At 49.2% G+C, this 25,786-nt stretch overlaps 1 protein-coding gene across 3 annotated transcripts; it reads left to right on the forward strand.

Annotated features, from left to right (window-relative positions):
* Nucleotides 1-596: 596 nt before the first annotated feature.
* Nucleotides 597-25,786, forward strand: NUDT3 (nudix hydrolase 3). 3 transcript variants are annotated; one of them, XR_005955194.1, is made up of 6 exons: nt 597-947; nt 11,691-11,801; nt 18,999-19,043; nt 19,636-19,720; nt 20,544-20,863; nt 25,625-25,786. XR_005955194.1 is itself a non-coding variant. In XM_041467910.1 (5 exons), exons 1-5 carry the CDS (start codon nt 849-851, stop codon nt 20,711-20,713), a joined length of 510 nt encoding a protein of 169 aa, XP_041323844.1. In that variant the 5' UTR covers nt 597-848; the 3' UTR covers nt 20,714-25,030. The 3 variants fall into 3 exon arrangements, 2 of the variants coding, with proteins under 2 accessions (XP_041323844.1, XP_041323855.1); XM_041467910.1 differs by lacking the exon at nt 25,625-25,786 and having other exon boundaries at nt 20,544-25,030; XM_041467921.1 differs by lacking the exons at nt 597-947; nt 25,625-25,786 and adding an exon at nt 1,936-2,294 and having other exon boundaries at nt 20,544-25,030.

The following is a 25,786-nucleotide window of genomic DNA, read 5'->3' on the forward strand; positions in this document are numbered from 1 at the left end:
CCGCCGGCGGGGAGCGGACACTTGGGAACCGACGCGCGGTCACTGACCGGGGCAGCGGACACACGGACACCGACCCGCGGTGTCACCGGCAGGGGAATGGACCCTCAGCCGGCTGTCACCAGAGGGGGAATGGACACCGACCCGCAGTGTCAGGGCGGGGGATGGACAGACACACACACGGAATGTCACCGGGGAGGGGACACGGCCCCGCGGTGTCACGGGCGGGGTGGGGACTGCGCGGCCCCGCGGTGCCTGCAGCGCCCCCGCGCGGCGCAGGGCGGGCGCTGCTGTCCCCGCGGAGCCGCTGTCACAGCGGGGCCACGTGCGCGCGGCCGGCCCGGCCCCTGCGCCGTTCGCGTAAGGCCGAGCGCCCGCCGCCGCCGCTCTACGCCGCCCCTTGTATTCCCGAACGCGGCATGCGCCAATGGCGCAGAGCGCGCGAGCCGGAGCGGGGGCGTGGCGGCGCCGCCAGCGAGGGGGGAGCGATTCTGGAAGCCGCGCTGCGCACTTCGCGTAGCGGGCGAGCCGCGAGCCCGCGGGGGCAGCACCGCCTCCCCGCCCGGCGGCGCTACGCCGTTTGCGTAGCGAGCCCCAAGATGGCGGCGCGGTCGTCGTCGGCGGTGGCCGGAGCGCGGGCGGTGGCGGCGGCGCGGCCGGGAGCGAGGGCAGGGGTGAGGCGGGCGAAGGGAGGCAGCGCGTAGCGAGACCCACGAAGCGAGACCCAGAGAGAGACTGTCGCGGGGAGGCGGTTCCCCCGCGCCCCCCCGTCCTTCTCCGCCCGGTGGGTCCCGCCCGCCCCCGCCCTCCGGGCCGCGCGTCCTCCGGCCCCGCCGCCCCCGGAGCGGAGGATGATGAAGCTCAAGTCCAACCAGACGCGCACCTACGACGGGGACGGCTACAAGAAGCGGGCGGCCTGCCTGTGTTTCCGCAGCGAGAGCGAGGAGGAGGTGAGGGGCGAGGCCGGCCCGGGACCCCCGAGCCGCCGGGGGTGGGGGGACTCGGTCCCAGCGGGATTTTATTTTTAATAGGCGTCATTCAGCGTCGCTGGGAGAGCTGGTGCTTCGCACTGGGTTACTGCTGTCCGCCGGAGCCGGGGAGATGCCCGGTGGGCGGCGGGACAGGCTGAGGGGAGCGCGGGACGGGGTTTGGCAGTGCGGGCACCGACCACGCTGGCAGAACTTCAGTCCAGCACATCACATGAGATGGGAGAGGAAACCTGACCTTGGATTTATAAAAAGAAACTGGGATAAAAGGGGACTGATGGAGTGCCAGAAGTTGCTGTCCAGAGAGTTCGGGAGGAAGTGGGAATTAAAGGTGGATTGGTTGTTTTGAGAGCGGCCGCGTTGCTAAGGGGCTGCATTGTCCGGGAAGTCACGGTGAGAAACTTCGCTCCGATGTGCGATTTTACTCGAGTCTTTGTTGACACCTCCTGAAGGTGGGCTCGGGGTGCTCAGAGCAGCGAGGCTGCAGGTCTGCCTTCTGCTGCTGCTGCTGGAGTCAGGCGTACACACTCCACTGCATTTGCTGAGCCCGAGTGGCTGTGCTAAAGTCTTTGTTCTCCTGATTATCATATTTGTAGCTACAGGAAATCGGAAGGGAATGCAGACAGTTCACTGGAGGAAAGGCAATTAGCATGCATCCAGTTATTATTTAACGTGAAGGAGACTGCACAAGCCCTTTGTAACTGTGCTGGCGTGATGAGGAGTGTCAGCATTTCAGCAGAAATGGTCTGAAATGACAGCAGTGTGTCTGGTGCAGCGTTCAGTGTAACTGATCCTTCCCACGGACTTCCAGGAAATTCATGGACTGACCATGAAGAAGACCATCATTGTTCTGTGTGGTGATGCTGGGGGTGCTCAGCACGGGTGGGTGAGGGCGTTGGAGTGCCCTGATGAATCGTTCACAATTAGTGGGGCAGTTTGCAGGCTCTTCTCCAGAGGTGGAGGCTTGGCCGTGTGTGACTGCAGGATGGCTTAGGGTAGAAAAGTACTTTTAACAGGTGCCTGAGGCAATCAGCATGTGACTGGTTGTGAGTTTTATTTTAACACACCTCGGTCTGCTGTGTTGCACAGGCTCCAGCTGATCCTTCCAGCCCGTGGGAGCTGGTGACAGCCCTCGTGGTGCTGGGGACACCGAGGTGTGTTAATGACAGGGGTCAGAGCCCTCACGGTGCTGGGACACCAGGCTGTGTGGCAGTGTCACAGTGCTGACCCAAGAGGTCCAAGGAGGAAAGTGAACTCGTTCCCGAGGCACGCTGGCGTGGGATGGATGCTTCCAGCAGGCTCAGCTGTCAGGTTGGTGTAAGGCTGAGATTTAAAACCACTTTTGTGTCACTTGTGTCTCTGCTGTGGTCTCCACCTACAGTGGATTGAATTTAAACTCCTTCAGGCTCTAGTTTCTAGGTGAGAGCTGGAGTAGAACAATCTGTTTCTGGTTTCAGGCTGGGTTTGAGGGAGCTGGCTCCCTGTGCTGGGTCATTCCCAGGGCTCTGTGAGCTCTGGGGAGGTTTTTGTGAGCAGGGCAGTGCAGGCTCTGGGTGAGCTCCTGTTGTCCCTGTGGTCGCTGTTGGTGGCCCGGTCCCTGAGCTCGCAGTGACAGCTGGCAGTGGCTCTGCTGCCCTGGGACAGCTCAGGAGGGAGCAGTGGCTGCTGTGGAAGGGCTGCACTCCGGGCTGGGGTGGTTTCCCGGGATGTGCTGTGGGTGAGGATGAGGCAGGGAGGGACGGGTCTGATCTCAGAGCCTCTGAAGGGCTGTGTGTGGTACCTGTGGGTTGAGCCCTGAGCTGAAGCTGCATCCTCTGTTCCCACCTGTTACAGCCCTGGTGTGGAAGGGGGCTTGTCACAAATACATCGGGAAAGTTCTTAGCCAGTCCCACAGAATTAACCCCACTGGGATGGACTCTGTGCCCAGATCCTGAACTTGGCCTTGGCCAAAAGGTGTTGAAGTTAAACTTGTGTCAATGAGTGAAATCAGCAAGCAGGACACCTTATTAATTTTCCTTTCTAATTACTTCTTGGGAAATAATTCTCATTTGTTAGCTTTTAAATAAACTTTGAGAGAAGCTGACTGGTGTCCACTCACTGCAACTTGCACTTTTTTAATAGCAAGGAAGGTATTACCTGTACACATTTAAGTACAGAATATAAAATGGCTGTGAAAGATTTCTGGTTTGCTCTTGGACAATAATACTTTTTAATGTTACTGACGTATTTTATTATTGATTGCTTCTATTTAAGTGGAAATGGAGATTTCTTTAAAAGGTCTCTCCAGGGAGGGGAGAAAGAGCCAGAGCCAAAGTATGTACATTAAAGAGCTATTAAAAGCTTAGTGTTTGAAAAGAAGAGAGAAGAAAAGAAGCATGTTTTGATAAATAAATTAAACTTTCTATATTAAAGTTGGATTTTTCCTATGACTGGCTGTTTCTCATTACTGTTACTTTTAAGTGCTTAAGAAATAGTAGAACTTTGGTCTTGCCTTTTTTCTTCATTTCCTGCTAGGAATTTAAAAAATCCAATTTTTTTCTTGTTTTTAACCCCTCATTAGTTCTTGAATTAAAACAGTTTGTCAATGGACAAGAGGAAATAAGAGAATTTTGTTTACTCTTACAGAGGAGGCTACTTTCTTCTGTTTAGGTGTTTCCCCCTGACTCTTCAGTTCACTGATATATTTTTCATTGAAATCTTTGCAATCCCTGGAGATTGATAAAACACCATGTCCTTGGTTTGGTGTTACATTTGCAAATAAAGAGTCTTAACAGAAAAATACTTTGTTCTTTTTTAGTTTTTGAGTGATTTATTTTTTCCTTATGCTGCTGGAAGTCGCACATTGTCTCTGCATTGCATTTGGAGGCCTCTACTTTGGGCATGAAAAAAGCTCTGGAACGTTTTTGGAAGACCAAGCATTGGCTGAAAAGATGCCTTTGTTACATATTCCTTTAAAAAGCAGCACGGGGAGAATTCATTTCAACGTGAATCTCAAATGGAGAAAAAAAAATTTACATTTTTTGGGCATTGTGGAAACCCCCCAAATTGTGTGTGGTTTCCCAAACCACGATCCACATCCTTGGGCAACAGGGAGAGCTGGGGCAGCAATGGGATTCATTCAGAGTGGGAACACACTTCAAAGGACCTTCCAGCAGCCAGAACTTTGCTATTCCCATCTTTTCACGTGGACTGAACTCCTGGAATATTTGCAGAACTGTGGAAGGAGAGTGAAGGGAGAGCTCCCAAATCCTGTGGTACCTCTGCAGTCACTTCATTGCTTGGGGCGTCCCTGCCCCTCAGCATTTCCACCAGGGTGTTATTTTTACATAACACACGTATTTTTTTTTTTTGTGTGGACCAGCTGTTCCATGAGGAAACATCCCAGAAAATGCCTCTCCTGGCCCACAGCTGGAGCCCTGCTCCGGTGGAGTTTGTCAGGATAAAGAGGCACCACTGGGCCATGGGTCTGCAGCGGGTTTCAACATGCCCACGTTGTAGCTGTGAAAGGACAAGCTGCTCGTTAACCACGGGCGTTTTTAAAGACTTTTCTTTTTTTTTTTGAGAAAATGCCTCGGGAAGAATCTTTTTCTGAGCAGTGAATGAGGCCTGAATGGAGCTGGGGGAAGAGAGGCTTCACCCAGGGCCGGTGCCCTGGCACACGCTGAGCCTCGGTGGTCACGGTGGTCACGGGGAGAGCTGGGCCGGGTGGCCCCTGGGAAAGCCATTGGAATGCAAACGAACCTTTTTTCTTTTCCTTCTGGCCTCTCCCGGGTTTTACTCCAGCTGTGATGTAACACAGCAGAGCTGGGATTGGAACCCCATGTGTGGTGGGGATCACGAGGTGCTCCTGGGCTGTCCCCTGTGCCTTGGCTCCAGCTAAAACCACTCCGAGTGCTTCGGTGCTGGGATGTAAGTGAGCCCAGCATCATATGATCATCCTGCTTTCTGTGGAATACAGCCTCAGGATCCCTGTTCTGATGGCCGGGCTTGGCTGTGTGCTCCCATCTGCTGCGTGAAAGGGTTGTGCTTGAACCCGAGTGAAGTTCTCCTGGTCTGTTGCTAACCTGTTACCACATCTCCAGGGGGACAAGGGCCAGCTTGGTGTGGGTCTCTTTCTTGTCTGTGCCTCTCCTGTCCCTCTCAGCCCTGCAGATTGTGTAGAATCTGTAGTTTGTGTTCTACAAGAGCAGGAGCATGGATAAACCTCTGCAAAACCTGGCTTTCATCTTAAAAAGTGTTTTGCCTTCCCACAAAAGCAGCTGTCACTAAACAGTTTTACAAGCAATTCCTTGGTTTCTTGTACTTTTCCAGACAACAAAAGAATGAAAATTGTTAAATTTTCACTTCATTTACTGGAAGCTCAGCGAGCTGTTGTGAAACTGAAGAACTGAGTCAGTTTTGTTCTGCTGCAACTCAGGGAAAAGTGATGGCTATGGAAAGAGGGTGTGCTCCACCCTGGATCTGAAGAAGGACCCAACAGTGGTGGCTGTGTGTGTTCTCTGCAGAACACTGCTTTGGAATTTCTTCCACCTCAGATCCATTTAGTGCTCGACTAGGAGCTGCTTTTCTTACCTTTTTCTCCTCACTCTGTGTGTTCTGTACCCCCTCTTTTTTAAAAAAAGCCCTCACGCCCAGTTGCCTGACTCGGTTCATCTCAGCACCCTTCAGATAAACTTCTGCAGTGTGGAGACAGGTACCAGCATTTGGGGGTGCACCCAGCAGGGACTGCTGCCAGGGGACCTTATCTTTCCATGGATGGTCTCTCACAATCTGGAAAAAACAACTCTTTCCCTTCTTAATAAAAAAACAAACCAAACCCAACCGTGTGCGTGGACTTCTAAGTTCTTTTAAAATAAGGAGAGTTGTCCTGGTTTGCTTGGATAGAGCAAAATTAGCAAACTCAGTTCTACCTTACAAATAGCAAACATCCACGTGGGAGTGCTGTAGGTGACATCCAGTGGTTGGGAAACAGGGCCTCTCTTACTTTAAACTTGTTCTTTTTCAACCCAGCTGAAGGACTGACTGCACAGAGCAAAGATCTCTCAAATTTTGTGTGTGTTTGTTTCAGAATTCCTATCTCTGCCACTGGATATGGCACACTGACTCTTTGTTCTCAGAAATTTCACATTAACCTGTGAAATTCAGAGGGGTACGATTACCTGCTGGGTAGATTTTTGTCAGATGTTTCTGGGGTTACTTCTCCTCCTGCAGGTGACATAGACTGATGCTGTGTGTAGAATTAACTACTTCTATTTGAGCAGCTTCCCAAGAGTTTGTGCGTGCTGTATGTCCTGAGTAGGGTGGTTAATCAGAACAGCGTGCAGCTGCTGACAGCTCTGTAAAAAGCCCAAATACCTCTTCATTGCTTTTTTTCCTCCCTTACTGTAAAAAGCACTTTACAAGCCAGCCTTTATCCTGGAAAAGGTGCGCCTGGACAAGTTGTGTAAGCACTGAGTGGTCACCAAACTGGTTTTGACAGGCAGAAATAGATTCTGGGGTTTGGGGTCTCTCTCTGGGAGTGCCCCTTATCAGCCCTCGGCTTCTGAAAGCAGCGGCTGCTGCTGCAGGCGGTTCAGCTGCTCCTGAAGCATGGGAAGGCATGTTGCAGATAATTTCTGTGGTTATCTAAACCATAATTTCGCTGGAGGGGGAGGACTTGGGATTGTGTTCCTCCCTGGTAGAAGCAGTGGCTCTGAAGTCGCAGGAGCGCTGCAGTAGCAGTAACAGGACCTGTGGAGTTCTGGAGCCAGAGCAGCAGCGCGGTACGCGGTGATTTATTATTGTTATTCTAACCAGCAGCCTAAAAACCAACAGAATCTGCTGTATTTTTTCCTCTCTGGTTATAGGACTGTAGGTGCGATCCAAGCACTTGAAATGACTTGAACTCCTTCCAGTTCACCTCTTGCTCCCGCTCCAAAACTTGTGCTTTACTTTTGTCAAGTTCTCTAGTGCGAATCCCTTCCCTTTTGCGCGTCCTGCCGTGAATTTCCCACCTCCAGCTCCTGGATCCCCACGTTGTCAGTTAAATCCCATTATCCCACGGAGCCTGGTGCAGGTGCCTGTGCAAAAATAACACTCCTCTAAGGAAACGTAGCCTGTTGAGGAGCTGGAATGCTCCTGGCAGGACAGGCTGTTATGGCAGGGAGGGATTTCTGGTGAGAGTGTGTGTTGTGGTCCCAGCTGCTGACCCTGGCAGGTGCAGGGCTGGCTGTAGCCCTGCTGACCGCCGGCTGGATTCACTCCTACCATGTGCGAGCTCCAGAACGTGCCTGGAATAGCAAGAGGGTGGGAGAAGCCCTCCCGTGAGCCCTGGCGTGCACCCTGGGGCAAACTGCCTTTGCATTTTGGCAAAACACGTGATTTGGTGGGGAGTCATCGAGGCTGTGTTGCTGCCAGGGAAATGAGATTAATTTTGCACAGCTTTGGTGACAGCAGTGTCCCTCTTCTCCTCCTGCTCCTCCAGTTCTCACCCCTTGCTGGTCGTAGGGCTTAAAGGTGATTTGGTGTGGTCAAATGGACATCTCACTTTTGTCAGGTAGAAAAGCATTACAGGATTGATATTTGGGGATTGGGAGAATTTTGTTAATTTTGAGTGAAGCACCCAAGGTGTTTGTTATGCTGGACGCAGCACCAGCTCTGGGATCTGCCTGGCCATGGGGCACATGGGAGCACAGCTCAGCTCCTGAGAACACACTCACTTTAAACTGAAACTTTGAAACAAAGGCAGATTGAACAGCAAAAGCCTTGCAGTCAGCCATCTTCTCCTCTCAGCTCCTGCAGCCTCTGCGGCAGCAGAGTTTCCTTGCAGGCTGTGCTCTGATAAATGATGCTGGAGCGGGAAATGAGGTGCAATGCCGGGAGGTTTGTGCTTCAATCTCTGTGCAAACGATGTGATTTATAGCTTAATGTTGATACAAAGCACGACAGTATTGATGGAAAGCATGTCAATATTGAGGGAAAGCCTGAAAATATTGAGGAGAAGCTTGTAATGCAGTGTCAGGAGCCAGCAGCTATGGATCAGCTCCTGGCAGCAGGAGGCTGCTGGGCCAGACCCTGGGTTTAACATCTTGCCTGCTGTTCCCTGTGCTGGCTGCCAGCTCGCCGGGCCCCGGCTGGCACAGGTGGGTAGCACTGGCTTTTCCTGGAAGTCTGGAAGGTTCTCAGCCCATTTCCTACTCATGCTGTGACCCAGCTCCTTGCAGGGATGTGGCCCTTTCTGTCTGCTCGAATGCTGCCGTGGAGCCTCTTTCGAGGAATCGTGTTCCTTATGGTGGAGCCGCTCTTGTTTTATTTATGGGTGGTGGATGTTGTTTGTGTGGAACAACCTGGGAATCTCTGCTCCTCTGTTCCACAAATGGGGAGTTAATTCTCTGCCTGATCCTGGTCGCCCAGTTCTTGCTTTGCAGAGCCCCATTATTCCTGTGAAAAGAAGACAGAAACACCTCTCCATGTGGATACAGCAGGTTTGTGTCAGTTGTTTTAAAGTCAGCTTTGTGTATGGGGGGTGCCCAGGTTTATCCCAGGGACAAACTCTTTACCCCTTTTCCCATGGAGCTCCTTATTCCATGTTGCTGTCTGGGCAGCCTTAGATGTCTTGGTGTGTTTCCTGTCTCCTCCAGGCGGGGTTAGTACTGCTCAGGTTTGTTTGGGTTTGTTTGTTGTGTGCAGCTTTGAAGGTTCTTGCCATGAGGCTCTGCTTCGAGCCCCTGCTGCACACTTCAAACTTGGCTTATTTTTCTAAACTTTCTCTTTTGTGGGGGATTGTGTGGGAGAGTTTCAGCAGGGCCACCTCCTGCCTTGCCAGAGAGGCTTGTGTTGCTCATTTCCCTGCTTTGAAATGACATAATTGTCTTTGAAATCCTGGAAAACACAACTTGGCCATGTGACATGTTACCTGCAAATGCTTTTCCAAAAAGTCTGCAGGACGTGGCTCCAAAATCCAACTCCAAAATTCCTGGCAGGCCAAGAGTCTCAGTAGCCATTTTAAACACAGTTGCTTGGCAAGGATAAAATGGAAATGTCTGACCTTCCTACGTGTTCTAGCCTGATTTAAAAACATAACTAAATTTTGGTTTATTTTTTGATGGCTGTTTAGATTAAATTAACCACTTTAGAATGTATTAAAATAAAAGTTATTTATGTAATAAAGAAGTTAATGTGGTAAAAAGCCAGCTGTACCCTGCACTGGTCCACTGGAAGGTGGTAGGGAATGGAATGAGATGGGCTTCAAGGTCCCTTCCAACCCAAACTTTTTGGGGTTTGGATGATGACAGCTTTTTCCTTGATCCCTCTGAATGCATTGCATGTATCAGGATCCAGGGCTGGTGTTGGAATTGTGGGGTTTTTTCCAACACAGCAATGTCTCCCCCTCCTTTGGAACTCAGCCCCTTTGTCTTGGGAGAGCTCATTGGTAGCAATATCCTGTTTGAAGTTGTTTTAAAAGAATGACCTTGTAGGGCTTGTTTCCTGCAGTCTCTTGATGGGATTTCCTTTTTATTAAACAGGAAATAGTCTGATTACATAAAAGTGTGAGAATGACAGGTTTTTCCTTCCCAGCAAGGGTTGTTCATGTTAATTCTATTCAGAAAATGCTCAACTGCCAGAGCAGCTGAAGTTAATTTACTTTGCCTCAAACCATTGTTTGCACCCAGAAGTTCCTCCTGGTGTGTTGCTGAGGCATTGTCTCAGCCTGAGCAGGTTTCCTGGAGCAGCCTGTGTCCAGGGTTCCATGGCAGATCCTTGTTCTCACGCCTGGAAGGTGGCAGGAGTTCAGGGCTGTGAGATGTGCTGTGCTGAGTTTCAAAGATCTGGTTCTTTGGAGTTTTTTTTAATATTTTTCTGCTTTTTTTTCCCCTCGAGCTGGAGGTCTGAATTGCAATGGGAAGTGGCAGAGCTGGTGCTTCCCTACCTGGCAGCAAAGGTGCACTTGAAATGGCTGTTCCTGCTCTTTTATCTTTGTCCTCAGAATCACCAGCTGACCTGGAGTCAGGAATTTGAGTCCAGACTCTTTTGGATGATGAGTGGGGATGGACAAGAAGTCGAGTACTGTGCTAGGAAGAGGCACAGTGGCAAAGTGAGGTGGCTGGGGAGCCTGGCTGGGACTGGCTGCTGTCCCAAGGGCTCTGAGGATGAATGAAGTTTACATTCCCTATTTAGGCATGGCTTTCTGGTGGAGTTTTACATGGACTGGATGCCTGGAGGAAAGGAATTCTGCCTTCCTCTTGGAGAGGGCCAAACATTTGGGATGACACTGCAAAGCACACACTGTTCTGTCACAACCTGGCCAGAGGATGGGGCAGGCACCATCCCACTTGGAACTGGGGAACTGAGGTGGCTCATGCAGCTTCATTTGTTTCCAATATGAGATTGGCCAGAGAATTTTCAAGATAAACCAACTGAAAAATCCTGGAAATCTTGTGCTTGTTTTTGTTTTGGAAGTTTAATTTGAGTTCTGTAGGTAGATTCCTTTGGGTAATTAGTGCAAATCTTTTCATATCCTACTGGCAAATCACTGTTTCCCCAGTAAAGCCTGGGATTTCAGTGTCTCTGCAGTGTAACTCCCAAATGTCTGACACTGTTACAGCTGGCCTGGAACCTAATTGGACTGGTATGTTGGAAAGTTTCTGGAGCAAGTCGCTTTGGCTCTGAGCTTTGTGCCCGTGAAATGATGAAGTACAGCAGGATGACTCTCATGAACGAGCTTTGTTTAGAGAGCTGGACAACAGTATTGGTGTTGTTTTAAGTTTCCATCTCTGCTCATGGATGTATTGCAAGTAGATTTAATAAGCACAGCGTCTCGCTGTTCTTTGGGACAGTCTGTAGCCAGCTGAGAGTGTTAGTTAGAGTTTGTCTTGCTGAGAGGTGGCAGATCAGCACCTGAACTTCTACAGAGCAGAATTACCTTGGAATAAAACATACTGTTTCAAGAAAACCTGCCACAAAGCATGTGTATGGTAAATCCCTCCTGGGAAAAGGGTTGAAACTCTTTTCTCATTCACAAAAGTATGTCCTTCCGTGCAGCCCTTTCCTAGGGGGTTTTAAGTTTAATAGGTTTAATATAGGCTTTTATTTTGCTTATACCTCATTAAACAACCTCCTCTAAACCAAAAGCAGCCAAATTCTGGCTCCAGAGTTGAATCCTCAGTGCCTGCTGCAAAAGAAATGGCAAACAGTGGGGCTGAGAATCTGTGTTCAGACAATTGCACACTAATAGTGCAGTGGGAGTTCCTGGATGAGTATGTGTTGTTAGTGACAGAACTGCAGGGACAGGCAAGGCCAAAGGCAGCAGGAGAATTAAATCGAGGTACTTCTGCAAAGGGTGGAGGTGCTGAGCAGCATCTGTGCATTTGTGTTGTTACCTGGGGTGTGTCCCAAGCTGCGAGAACTCCGCAGCGAACTCACTGTGGGTGATGCTGTGCCCAGTGCTAGCGAGCGTTTTGGTGTGCAAGGACAGTTTCTCCTGCAGTGCATCAGAGCAGGGAGAGGCAGTGGCTGAGGTAACAGAGCGTGGGAGTGCCTCGGTGTCACTGCTGCTGGAATTTCCACGGCTGTGTGGATGGGGCTGAGGGAGAAGCGAGCAGCGGCAAGGCCCTGCCTTGGGTGGGTCGTGCCCGGGGGTGCGTGAGGCACAAAGACAATCTCTTCCCTTCAGCTGGCTCTGAAGGGGAGCGCTGGGGGTGCCCCATCAGCTGTCTCTGCCCTCCACAGGTGCTGCTGGTGAGCAGTAGTCGCCATCCAGACCGATGGATTGTCCCCGGGGGTGGCATGGAGCCCGAGGAGGAGCCCGGCGTGGCCGCCGTGCGCGAGGTCTGTGAGGAGGTGAGTGCCTTCACCCTGCCCTGTTAGCCCGGGTTCTCTGCGTTTGTTTTCATCACTCTTCCTTCTTCTCCTTGAGGTGGAGAGGCAGACAGGGTCACTGGTGATATCCCCATCCCACGTGGGAGGAAAATGGAGTCCTAAATAACAGAACATGGGAATGTAATTAAACCTCTCAGCTGGAATGAGCTTGTCCTTGCCTGATACCTTTAACTGAAAATAAAGTTCAGCTCTAGTCAGTTCAGTGTATATATAGTCTCTGCTTCATTTTCTCTGTAAGAGAGCTTCAGAATTCAGCTGTGCCTTTGTGGATCTGTCTAGTACTTGGGTAGAAGGTAGAAATAAATCCCTAGGAGCCACTAAAAGCAATCAAAATATAGGGACCTAGGTATGTTTTTGGTTTAGAATACATAGTGAGGTTTATGTGAATAAATGAAATTTGCCATAAGTTACCAGCAGCAGTTCCTAAAGTGTGCATGGGTTGGTTGGTTTATTTTCTCTTTTTTGCTTGAAGCTCTTTCAGGAAGGAGATCAAAAAGCAGATCAAACACAGATCAATGGGCTGTAGGGAGAAGGCACATTTTTCTCTTAAAGCTGCTGGAAGAACAATTTTTATCTTCTTAAGAAGTGTAAAGACAGTAAATAGCAGTTGACTGCAGTGTATGTAAAACATGTCTTTAGAATTTGCTTCTGAATATTAACCAGTTGGGGAGATGCTTAGATTCAGAAATGACTGCATGATTATAGATGGAAGGGCCAAGTAGGTTCACAGTTACATAAGGCAGGATTAAAAATGCTTTTGAGAGGGTTGTAAATCTTTGGGCTCTGTGCAGAACAGAAAGCAAGAGCTAATTGATGGGACCTGGGAGGAAGCTTCTCCTGTAGCTGCTTTTTTGAATTGTCTGGTATATGCAGGTTTTTTCCTGAATTATTTGGAAGTACGTGCTGCTGTCTAACAAAACTCTGAATATTCAGACTGTTGGACTAACCAAACGTGGCAGATCTCGAGTTGCATGTTTCTCTTTGGATGTTTTTATAATCTAGCAGTTTATCAGAAAGAGATTATACAGTCAAAGTTTATTTTTTTTAAGTGTCTTTAGGTCCCTCTAATACTGGGAATTGCTGCTTGCAAATTTTATTTCCAGCTTGTAACCCAGCTCCTGCTTTTCCAGTAACTCGGCAACCTTTCAACTGCTTTACAAGCCAAAGTGAGTGTAACCAGAACAATAGAAATATTTTTAGCTGCAGACTCCTGCTTTTCAGCCCAAGCATTATTAATAATGAGGCGATTTGATACAGAAGCCCAGGGTTCATTCAAGAGGTGCAGAGTTTGCCTCTCAACCCTTAAAATAAATGTGCAGGGGCACTCCCTGTGCGGGCAGCAGCGCCCTGGGAGAGCCGCGCTCTTTCCATGACAGCGCTGCCTGGAAGGGAGCCCTGGCACAGCTCCGGCCGTGCAGGAACTGGTTTGGGCTGGCTGAGATAATCCTGCTCCTCGGCTGGTGTTCCCTGCTCACGTGGAGCCCTGCCCGCTGCCAGTGTAACTCAAGCCCTGGCAGCCTGGCAGGGGTGAGCTCTGCCCAGCGAGGCACCTCCGCCCGGCTGCTCCCAGCATGGAACGGCAGCAGCTTGGAGCACCAGGAGCACCAGGGAATCACCTGGGCACCCCTGGCTCACCTGGGCACCCCCAGCTCACCTGGGCACCCCCAGCCTCGGGCGGTGCAGGTGGAGGAGCTGACATGGAGCTGTCTGACATGAGCACCCTGCAGCTGCCAGTGGTGCTGGCAGAGCTTCAGGGGTGTGAGGCCTTCCCCATTTGTGCTGCTGCTGAGGGGCTGCACACAGAGTTATCCCCCACATCCCCAGCCTCGAGCTGTTTGCTGGGTGCAGGGGGGATATTGTTGGAGCACAGCAGGAGTGTTGGGAAAGACAGGAGCACCCAGCTGGGAGGCCTTGCTCTCCCTTCCACGTCAATTCAGGTGTTCTGGGGTCATTTGGAGCTGAGGCTGGTTTCTGCGTAGGTTTGAGCTCTTTGCTTCTCTCCTGGGACAGCCATTCATGGGGACACAGGTTAGCTGAGCAGTTCCAGTTTGTGGCTCAAAGTGGGAGAGGGAAAATCCAGTTTCCCCCATGGCAATGAGCAGTGCTGCTCATTTCTTTCCTTGACTTTGGTGTGCCTTTTCCAATTTTTAATAAGAGCTGGTTGGAAGAGCTGTAAGAATTTGTGACCCTTCCTGTTGCTTGTGGCTTTTGAGGATGACAGTAGACTCTCTCTTCCCAATTCATTCTCTTTTGCATGGTGTGCATTTTTTTTCCAAAACATGCTTCCCTAAATGAACATTTTAACTTCTGCATTCACTGTTTTAATTTTACTGTGTACGTGTTTGGGTTTATCCATGTTATTGCAGAAATAATTGTCATCTAAAGTTACCTAACTTTTCCCTCTTTCTGTTCCAAAAATGAAATGTTGATTCTGAGTGAAGGCTGTGATCCCTCTGTCCCAGTTTGAGTTCAAGTCCTTGTCCTAGTTTGAGGTGGTCCTTATCTGTATTAGTCTGTACCAGCACAAGTATTAAAGTAGACAGGTACCAACACTTGTCATGCTCCCTGTTGTCTGCATGAAATTGGAAGTGACTGGAGTTGTTGGGCATTGTTTGTGCAGAGTGACAGCAGACACACAGCACTCGGGGTCAGAGCAGCCTCTTCAGAAGAAACCTTATTTTTGACAGGTTGCTGAAAGTGCTGTAGTCAGTTTTACAGAGCTGGGGACTCCATGTGTGTTCTAAAGTTCACCTTGTGGAAGGTGTGTGCCCTTTTTAAACAGGTCGTGGTGCTCATGGAGTGTGTTCTTTGCTTAGGAATAAGGGGTTTTTATGGGTGTGAGCAACTGGTGAACATCATGGTTTAGAAATAGATGCCTTCAACTTATTATAGATCCACTTTGAAAAAAGCCTCCACACTCATCTGTGACACTCAGCACCAGTTCCTTTTTCACTTAGAGCATTCTTCACATCCTGACCTTTAAATACTTAGGAAATGTCAAATTTTAAAACACTGCAGGAGTGTTGGTTGTTCTTTCTTCATGGGAGTCAAAAGCCAGATAATCTGTGCTTGATCTGTGATCAAACAGGCAATTGGTGCCAATATCAAGAATAGTCCATCACGGCAGTACTTTGATCTAGTTGCTGGAACTTTTTTTTTCCCTCTTCTAAACATGCTTTATAGATAATCTTTCCTGTTTCATGTATTTTGTTAGTGATTTAGGACACAGATACTGATATCTTTCAGTGCTAAAGTAGGAAGATTTTTTTTTTTTAAGTACTGCAGGGCCCACAGATAAATGATGAGATGATGGCCTTTGAACCCTTCCTCGTTGGTCATAACCAGTGCAAGTGGTGGCTCAAAGTCACTGTCCCTTACCCTGTGTACTCACACTTCACAAAAACAACTGCAGTGTCTGAAAGTTCTTCATTCTGGTATGGAATTTCATTTCTATTTCATTTCATTTCACAAGTGTAGAAGCAAACAAAGGTGTCATGCAGTACCAAATTAGATGAATGAGTCTGGCCCTCTCTGAGATGGCAGAGTTTGCCCAGCTGGCCTGGAATCAGCATCTTCCAAACGTGTCCACAGCCCTCCTGGGTGGGATTTGCACCTTCAGTAGTGCAGGTCTTAAAGCAAAGATTTGGGTGTTCCACCACAGTTCTCTTGCCTGGCAGTAATCTGTAGTAGATGCAGGCTTTGAGCCTAATAGAGCAAAGTAAAATAGCTGAAATTCCAACCCACATTTTCCTTAGCTCAGATGGAAGGAAATAAAAGCTGTCCCGAGGAACAGATGGTGTTGCTGCAGGCTGCTTTTTGCATCTGACCCCAACTTATTTTCAGCTTTGAAACCTGAACCTTCTGTTCTTGGATGGCTTCAGTAATTTTTCTTTATTAAAACAAGTTGTTCCATGAGCAGCAGAACTAGTAAAGCTTCATTTCCTCCAGGTTTTTGTTCCTTGTCCTGAGCTCCCAGCCCACCCCTCTGGGTGCACTGGGGGTTTGGGGTGTGTGCTGGGCAGGCAGCTGGCTCTGGCAGTGCCTGTGGCTGATGTGCTCTTGCCAGAGCTGCCTTTTCCTCCTCCCCTGAACCCTGGACACTGATTCAGATCAGCAGAGCAGGAAAAAAGCTCATTTTGCCAGCTCTGTGTGTCCTCTTGTACCTGAATGTGCCTTTCCCAGGGAATCCTGTAGTGTGATTGCCTTGCTTTGTTTCCATACCTGCAGCTGGAACAGTTGGTGCTGGTGCTCTCCTACCCCTGCTGATGGGTTCAGGAGCATCCTCCTGGGATCCTCCTGGGATTTTCCACGTACTTGGAGGATTGCAGCACTTGCAGTGCTTAAAGTGGCACAAAATCAATTGTGCTGCCTCTGCCTCACTCACAGGTCTGGCCCAGGAGGGCCATTAATTTACTATCAAGGAGAAAATTCCTGAGTCATCTGCTGCAAATTAAGATTCAGACCCTGCTGCAATCCTGGGTCAGCCTGGGACTGTGTTTTAACTCTTCAAGAAAATTTTCTTGCCCATATAAAAGGAGAAGATGGGGAGCTTGCCCAGAGAGGAGCCTGGCAGTTCCCTTGCTGGTTACCAAGCTTGACTTGTTAGTGATAACTGCTGTAGGTTATTTTCTCAGGTGTCTTGGGCAACTTCTATGTTGGAAATTTGTGTGAGACTGTGAATTCCACTTTCATGTTTGTTTGTTCCATTCTGCAGTGACAACTCTCCTGTTGGTGTGGGAATTTAGTGCTCTATCAAAAACAGGGGCATGACAATCCAGTTGGTGTTGGGTGTCCTGTATGTTGTTTTTAAAATCCACCTGGAAAACGGGTTGAGAGAGGCGTTGGCCCCCAGGAACAGTGGCTGATGTGTTTTGCAGGCTTTAGTAAGAACTTGCTTAAAAATAAAATCAGCCCAATGTTTTTTTTGAACCAAACCATTCTTTTATGTCGCCTTTTATGCACATGAGAAGTTTGTGTGTGAAGCAAAGCTTAGAGCTTTCTCCAGTTGCGTGATGATAATTCAACATGATTTTTCTACGAGACATGTTTGTCCTGGCATCATTTTTTGTGCCTTTTTGAGCAAATAAGACCAGGCAGGACAGAGCAGGAGGATCCTGGTTTGCAGACAGCGTTATTTCCATCGTCTCTCTTTACCAGCGCAGAAGGAAGGGCTCCTCACCTCCCTCTGCTACTTACTAGAGCTGGGATAAACTGCCTGGGAGGCTGCTTGAGCAGAATTCATCCTTCGTCTCCAGGTTGGCCAGTTGCCTGGAGATAAATTTATTTCTAGTCAGACTTGAGAGTTCACTAAACCATCACAACAAAATCCCTGGCTTCTGATTCAGTGCCTACAGGTAGGGAGAGCAGAAATTCAACAACCTTTTTCAGGAACCAGTGAAGCATTGGCTTAAGACAGTTATTTTCCAGAAATATTTGATTATGCTTCACCTTTTAATGCATTCATGTCCCTATGCTGTGAAGGTGGAAGCCTCCAGTTCCTCCCTGTGTTTCTGCTGCCTGTTGAACACGGCTGAGCTAAAAATAAATCCCAGTGCTGAAGGAGTTCCTTGAGGGAAATGCATTTGAAGCATTTACATTCCAGATGCCTTGGGAGAGGGCTGAGGGCAGGTCAGCAGGGTTGGCAGAGGAGGTGGAATCGCTCACCCGCAAAGGTCAGCGGGCACCGACCTGCATGGAATTGCTGCTCCTCCATGGAGCTGCTGCTCGCTCCAGAAATAGCCCCAGAGTCACAGTGAGGCACCTCTGGGCCGAGCAGGATGTCACAAGTGCTGGTGAGACAATAAAGCTTGTGTCCAAAAATGAAATAGGAGATTCAGTTGATTCACTTCCTAGAAGTGGAGCGCCTTACCAAAAAGATTTCTAGATTTTTTAGTGAGGGAGCTCCAAAGCCTTTCCTCCTGGGGCAGTTCCACAGAAGCAGCCATTGGTAGCAGGAGTGAGGTGTTCTCTGGCTGGATTCTCTGGTACCTGTTCATGCAGTAGGCTGGAACTTAACCAGGAAAATTGTCTCATTAAAGAAAGTTCTTCCTCTCTGACAGCACGAGACTCTGCGGCACCTGGTCAGTAGGACAGAGAATTTGTCTTATCATTAATGTGACTCAAACATCTTTTTTTTTTTTTTTTTTTTTTTCAATAAAACCAGCCTGGGTTAATCATATCTCTGTATCTCATCTGCAAGAGGCACAATTTCCCTGGCTGTTCATGGGATGTGTTCCAGCTGCTGGAGACGGAGCTGACTCTACCTCCCAGTTGTGGCTGGGTCGTGTGCCAGGCTGTGTGGGTTGGTTCAGACCTGTTAAATCATGGAGCAAGATCTCATCTTGTCTGTAGCACTTGAGTTCCAACCATTTACAGTCATAAAACAGAGGGAATATAAAGCAAGGGCAGGAGAGTGGGCTGGGATTTTGCACAGAGAGCTGAGGAGGGTGGAGAGGGAGCCAGCAGAGAGGTGCCAAAAGGGACACCAAATGTGATGGAGTGGTACATCCTCAGTAGTACTCAAACAGACAAAACTGTTGCTTAGATCTCTTGATTTGTGCTTCTGCTTGATTCAAGAGCTTTATTTCAGTGTGCATCTGCCCTTTGTGTTATATCCAAACCTCTCTGGTTCCTGCTGCCAGGGCCACATCACAGCATTTTGTGTTTATATTAGCTTGTTTCAGGTGTGTGCAGGACACCCCTGAAATACCTGGGAGCTTTCACATCACTCTTGGAGTGTAGGTGAATGTTTTACACATACTTTATTTCCTTAAACTCTGATTTTGAAGGGGTAAAACTGCCAAACCCCAAAGCCAATGTTCTCCTTGCTCAGGCTGTAATAACCTGCAGAGGAGATTCTGGTCACGAGGACTGTATTGGTATGCAAGGAGTAACTCCTCAAATATTTCGTCTTCCTCCAGATTGAATTCAAAATTGTTTGAATGTAGGAAAACAAGAGAAAAAAACCCTGGGAATGCTTGGACGTTGAGCACTCAGGATCCATTTCTGTTTTTTGCCTTGTGACTGTGTTGGTTTAAGACAAGCAGAATTTTAGAGCGTTTGCTTCCTGTCCTAAAGGAACTGGTCCTGCACAACAAGTAGGAAACACGTACTGAGCTGTTGTTAAAGCATGTTTCTTTTCTCTTTGAACTTTCCTAGGCTGGAGTGAAAGGGACGTTAGGAAGATTAGTGGGAATTTTTGAGGTAAGTTTCAGACATGGACGCTGTGAAATTTTGTTGCAAAAAATCATCTTGGAGTAACAATGGCTCTGCAGGGTTGTGGAGTGAGCCTCACTGGTAAATAAAAACACAATTCTGATCTTTGCAATGGGCACTTTAGTGAAATCACTGGTGATAACTGGTGTGGCTGAATATTCTTGGTGCTGCCAAAAGCAGGGGAGTGGGGTCCCCCCTTCATTTGTAGCACTCACAGCCACACCTGGCAGTTGGCAGATACTGGACACAGCTCTTCTTGCTGTTGTTCTGGCACTGACTCCTTCAAACTCACGTGAAATAGGTCAAAACCTTCCCAGCTGAAGAACTAATTTGTAGAGCACATCAGTCCACAAACCACTGCTCCACAGATCATGAACTACACTTTTGGGTATCCCTGTCAACACTTTCAGACCTCTCTGATTTAAAACAGCCGTTTTTAGTAGCTAAGAATGAGTTGTGCTGTGGGAGGAGCTGCACCCAAGGTGGGCAGTTTGCATTGTGCAGCAGCCCAGTGCCCTCCTGCCTAGAAAGGTGTGTTGTTGCTGTTGGTTGGTTGTACTCTGTCCCCTTTGCCTTCCAGAACCGGGACAGGAAGCACAGGACTTATGTTTACGTACTCATCGTCACCGAAGTGTTGGAGGACTGGGAGGACTCTGTCAATATTGGTAAGCTTGGTGCATGCTGCATTAACTGATGGGAACAAGCCACAGGTCAGCTCAGCACCCTCTGGGACCTGGAGTCTGTGTGAGTGTCACTGGGACCCTGGAGTCTGTGTGAGTGCCATTGGGACCCTGGAGTCTGTGTGAGTGCCATTGGGACCCTGGAGTCTGTGCGAGTGTCATTGGGAAAAGTTGCAGTGATGTGTCCTTTGGTTGCCTGGGAAAAAAAAAAAATGTGGTGAAATTGATGATTTGTCACCTCTGTGGCCCAGGAGAAGCCAACTGAGTGTCCAGCTGCCTCTGCAGCAATTTTGTGTTTAATTCTTGCACTGGATGGTACCAAGCAAAGATGAAGAACTGTCCTGTTTGAGACTAGAGGAAATACATGTGAGCAGTATTGGGTTAATCATTCCCTGTTACTTTTGAAACCTTTGTGTTTAAATTGGATTCCCGAGTGGAAATGAACCTGTTGTTGCCACAAGGTTTGTGACTGCACTGCAGCAAATGGAACATGACTCCCTTCAGGCTCTTTATGGAAAGAGTAAGAACTGAGAGCTGTCCACAGGAAACTGAAGTCCACTTGCAAACTCATGGAAATTGGGTGGTGCTTGGTGTGTGTGTTGGGAGTTATCATAAAATGAGCATCTGAATAGAAGTTGCAGAAATAGTAAAACAATGTTTTTTTTAATTAAGAAACGTGAGACAGGGGATGTACTGCCCTAAACTGTCCCTGGGGATGGGAGCTGTCAGTGTGGGGCTGGAGGGGGAGGCCCTTGAGATCAGAGAACACCACTCCGTTGCATCTACTGATTTCTCTCTTTGCCCCTAGGAAGGAAAAGGGAATGGTTTAAGATAGAGGATGCCATAAAAGTTCTGCAGTATCATAAACCAGTGCAGGCCTCGTATTTTGAGACCTTGAGGCAAGGCTGTCTGGCCAACAACGGCACCCCGGTGATGACCACGCCGTACTCCGAGAGCTCCGTGTCCGACATCAGATGACTGACGACGTCCCTGCGAGAGCAATTCCCTAAAGCAGACTGAGACCTGGATTTCCCTCCCCTCCCCGTTTCCATGCCTCCTCCCTCACACCAGGCATGGGCAGCCGCCTGGGGCAGAGCAAGTGTTCAGAGTGCTGCGATTTAGTGCAAGGTGGGATGATTTTTTTGTTGTTGTTGTTGGCTTTTTTTGCTTTTTTTTTTTTTTTTTTTTTTTTTGGATCTGTATTTTGTAAAATACATTTGGTGCATGAAGTGCCCCTTTCCCGGTACTCCGCTCCACGGCCTGGAGGCTGCCAGCCCCGCATCTGCCTTGTGCTCTGAAGTGTCCCAAGCGTCCCCTTCGTGTCACCCCAGCCAGAGCCACTTTTCTTTCTTTTTTTTTTTTTTTTTTTTTTAATTAAAAGCCTTCCAATGTGAGATCAGCTCTTCAAGTCTTAGTCTGTACTGTAAGGTGCTGCTCAGACCCGTGTGGGGATTACTCGCAGCACATCTGTATAAACTTTTTTTTAGATGGAGGATCTAACATTTTAATTTTGCGGGAGTTTTTTTTTTAATCCTGGTCTGCTTCTGAAAAGAAGGGTTCATAATTAATCTGTTTGCCTTTTGTTCTGTTTTTTAAAAACACACATTCTGTGGCAGTGCTAGTGGCTGGGCCAGTTTACTCCCCATCCAGTATCTCCCGATTTAGTGCAGTGACACTAGAAGTTGAGGGCAGAGTTCGGATCACCTGCAGACATCCTTGCAGACATCCCTGCGGCTTTTCCGGCAGCTTCCACCAACACTTCTGCGTTTCCATCCGAGGGAAACGGCACGGAGCTGATCTGGAGCCGCTGGCCAAAACCAAACAGCCTCAGCAACGCTGCAATAGCGCCCGGGTCGCGCCGGCTGCGGTGGGAATCGGGGGTGCAGGGGGGGTCGGACGGACAAACTGCAGTGAGGCTCACCAACGCTGTCCCCCGCTCCCGCTGCGTCCTGCTCGTGTCTCTCTTGTCCACATGCCTTACGCCGTGCTGAACTGGACACTTGGGGTTTGTGCTGAGCATCGGGCCGTGCTCGCCGAGCGTCGCTGCCGCGCTCGGAGAACCGCGCGCGCGTCCCTGAAGAGAAGTCTCCGGGGGGAAAATTCAGGTGTTGAGTCTCTTGTCCTGTGGTTGTGCAGCACTTACGGTCGCACCGTGGAGCGTGCTTGAAGTGTGCCCTCTGTGAAAGGTACAGCTGCCTCCTGCAGGCAGCATTCCCGGGGGAGCAGCACGGGAGAGCTCCCCGATGCGTTGGCACACTTCACTTGGGGGTTTGTTGTTTTATTGCTGTAAGTTTCATGCTGTCTTGATTTGCCAACAGTGTTGTCTAGTTGGGAAATAAAATGGGAAGGGTTGGGGTTGGGGTTCGGGGGGTGGGTTGGGACAGGTACAAGTTTTGGGAGGGGCATTAATTAATCCCTGGCTTGGGACAAGAAGTGGTTGCTGAGTTCAGTAACTTCTCCTTTGTCAGAGCAGAGCCAAGATGTGAAATTAAATCTGCAGTACTTTTTTTTTTTCCTTTTTTTTTCCTGCTCTTTATTTAACAAAAAATATTCTAATAAACACTCACTGTTCTGGAGTTTTCTCTCTTCCTGAGAAGCGCTTACAATATGAAAATCTGATAGAAATATCCATGGAGCCTGGGACAAGGGGGAATGGTATCCTTGCTGGTTTGGCAAGAAGCTGTTCATTTTAAGATCCTTTTCTGTTCCTTTCCTTGTTCTCCCTGCTTTCATCGGTGTGGAGTAGCAAGGCCAAAAGCAGTGCCAGTGATCGCTGACATGGAAAACCACGCGTAAGGAACAGCCCATTATTCAAGGAGTAGCTCAAACCCAAGCGTCTGGAATTGAGCCCAAATTACACCAGTTCAGCTCACTTCAACTTAGAGACGAATGTACAATCCTTTCTCACTATGTGCTGGTCAGCCTGAACCAAACTCTCAAAAGGGCTTGAATATTCTATCTGGAAGTGTCCAAGAAATTCCCAGAGTCGCTGTCCCCGTGCCCTGCGAGGCACCTGACACAGCCATCTACTGCCTTCAACGAGTCTTGGTCTCTACTGTACAGATTAGTATGTTGGAAATGCTTTGCAACAAAACAGCTGGTACTCCTGAAAGAGTAACTGCAGTTTTAATATCAGCAGCATGCACACTTTTGTTTTTAAACTAAAAATGTTTTTACAGGGCTGTTAAACTGACAATTTAGGGTAGAATATTGTTAATGACTTGCTAATGGCTTATTTGTTTGGGTCAGAAAAAATAAATTGTGCCAAGAAAGTGTTTTAATGTGGCATGGATTGATGCTGTTACCACGGAGTGGCTGATGTTACAAGGCATAACATGCCTTGGAAATGGCTCCTGGGGCAGGAATAGCCTTGATGCAAGAGATGCAGATTTCAGACCAGGCCTGAGCTCTGTGCTCCCTGAACCTCTCCCTGCACCACACAATCCTCATCTTCCTCAGCATCTGAGGTTCTCTCTAGAGCCCGTACAGCTGCACCCCCAGCAGTTGGAGTGGTTTTATCCAAACTGGTGTTAATTGGTTTGGGACTGAGCGTCGCCCTGTCTGTGAGAGGCCCAGGGGAGCTGTGGGAGGGTGGCTCTGGTTCTGCAGCCCTGACAGTGCTGCTCCGTCTCACTGCTGGGGCCACTGAGTCCCAGGGGCTGAGCCTGGGGCTCCCAGCTGTGCTGAGACTGGTGCTGTTCCAAGCTGGTGGTGTTGGATAGTGGGATGATCTTACCTCAGCTGGCCTGACCCTTATGTGAGGTGTCACTCTGTGTCTCAGCATCCCCTGGGAGCAGTTCTCAGCTGGCTCTCAGCCCGGCTGAGCTCTCTGGGCACTGCTGGGAGCTGGCTACGACAGAGGGTGTCCCCAGACAGCCAACGAGGTGCAGCAGCCGTCTGGTCCCCCCTCCTGGCAGGTCTTGAATGCTGGTTTGGGGTGTGAGGTGAGGAGGGGCTGCTGCTCTTCATCACCCAGCTGATGGAAGGGGGCAGAGCCTGAGGGGGGTCCCTCACCCATGGGTGCTGGGGAGGCAGCACCCAAACCTGCTGCTGTCTGCCCTGGTGCTGGGGGGAAGGTGGGAGCTGGGTTTGGGGCTGGAAGGAGCAGCAGTATCAGCACTGCCACCAGCTCTGTTCCTGTGTAGGTGGATGCTGTGAGCTCTTCCCTACTCTCCTGTGGAGCACTGAGGCAGCTCGTTCAGCCTGAGCTGGAATGTGCCTTAAAGCAAACTCTGTAAAGGGAAAAATGAAAAGGGGTTGGAATCTGCAAGTGTTGCTTTTCCCCTTGTGTGGCCACAAAGTATTCAGTGGCTAAAAATGTGGGTAGGGAATGTCAGGAATCCTCAGTTCCCTTCCCGGATCCAGCAGAGGCTTTGGGCCTTTGCCTCAGCTTTTCCATGCAGAAGCTGTGTTCAGCATTCCACAGCGAGCAGGGATCAAAATCCTGGAGGCTGCGCAGGTCCAGCGAGTACCCCTGGTAGCAGGGCTGTAGGTTTTCCTGCCTGTTCTCTCTGTTCTATCCCAAATTAACATGTTTGTGTTTTCACACAGCCGGTTGCAGCATCCATCCCCGTGCAGAGAATACAGGAAGCACTGGGGCTTGGTGAGGGGTTGCTTTGGGGTTTGACCCTCCCAAGTGGAGCCTGTGGCTGGTGCTGGGGGTGGGATGGAGCTGCATCATCAGCCAAACCTGCCCCAGGCAGTGACTGTGGCAGTGTGAGGAGCTTTTCCCTCTGGCTGACCCAGTGCCTGCTCTGGTCTTGCTCCCAGGCTGGGTTTTCCCTCCTGGCTCTGTTCTCCTCAATAACGGCATCATCTGATGGCTGCAGCCCTTCAGGGACGTGGTGACCTCATGGTTGGGGCGTCCCTCAGTGCTCCCTGAGCCCCTGACACACACAGGGTGTGATTCTCCTTTTCCTAAGCTTGGAATTAACTAACCCAGCTGCTCTGGGCTGCAGAGATCCTGGGGTGCTGTGCTGGGATAGTGTCAGGGGTCTGTACAAAACTAAAGTGGAGCTGGTGAAAAAAACCTGAGGTGGTGAAAAAGAAACTGAACTGAAGTTGTATTTAGGAGATTTATAGATCTCTCTTTGGTGCTAGTCCATAGAGGTTTTTCTTTTTTGCTGTTTTGTTTTTGGTTTGGTTTTCTTTTTGGTGGGAAGATGGGAATTTTGATGTTATACTTGATGAATTTGCTCTAGAATTGCCTCAGAAACCTGAGGGAGGTCTGAGAGTGTTTGTTGAATTTCCTGTGTGTCCTATTTTATATTTATTAAATCAGAAAATCTGGAATGATCACTTTGCATTTGCTGCTCAGTCCTTCCACGAGCTGTGTGTGCATGGGGGGCTCCTGGCAGTCCCCCCAAATCAGGAAAAGGGGATTCCAGACCCAGCTGAGGGATGAATGACCAGGGTCCATTGTCCAGCCTCCTGTCCACAGGCATTTTTGCCTGAGGCTTCTCCATTCCTCTCCAAAACAAGGACTCTCCATGGTTGGTCAGAGCTGTGGGGGTTTGAGCATCTCTGGTTTGTTCTGAGCTGGTACCTTCGACCTCACCCCCACCTGCAGGAGCAGGTGTTCTCCTGCTCAGTGCTGGCTCCAGGTGCAGGACATCCCTCCTTGATTCTGACCTCTCATCTCTGGTGTCTCCAGAAATGCTGGAGAGCTCTCCGTGTGTGAAGCTGGGTGGTGCAGTGGGGTCCTGTCATTGGTTTCCTCTGTTGAGTTGTGAAAGAGAGGCCGTCACTGTCTTTAAAATAGTGAAAAATTGAAAAAATAAAATTGGTGGGTGCCAGTTTGCCGAGAGTGTGGGCTGTAATCTAGTGCCAACCAATAAACACGCCAGTATTTCACACGGCTCTGCCTCCTGCCTGGTCTCTCCTTCGTAGGTGAACTCGGAGATTGTCACCCAAGGAGAAAGCTCTCCCTGCAGTGGCTTGGGACAGTCACAGCCTGGAAGAAGAACTGGAGGGATGTCACCAACAGCCTGGTGTTGAGATGGGCTCGCTGATGGGACATGCACCCTGCAATAAAAAGAAGCATTTTAAGGA

The sequence above is a fragment of the Pyrgilauda ruficollis genome, unplaced genomic scaffold (assembly GCF_017590135.1).
Source record: "Pyrgilauda ruficollis isolate IOZ18807 unplaced genomic scaffold, ASM1759013v1 scaffold100, whole genome shotgun sequence".
Classification (NCBI taxonomy): domain Eukaryota; kingdom Metazoa; phylum Chordata; class Aves; order Passeriformes; family Passeridae; genus Pyrgilauda; species Pyrgilauda ruficollis.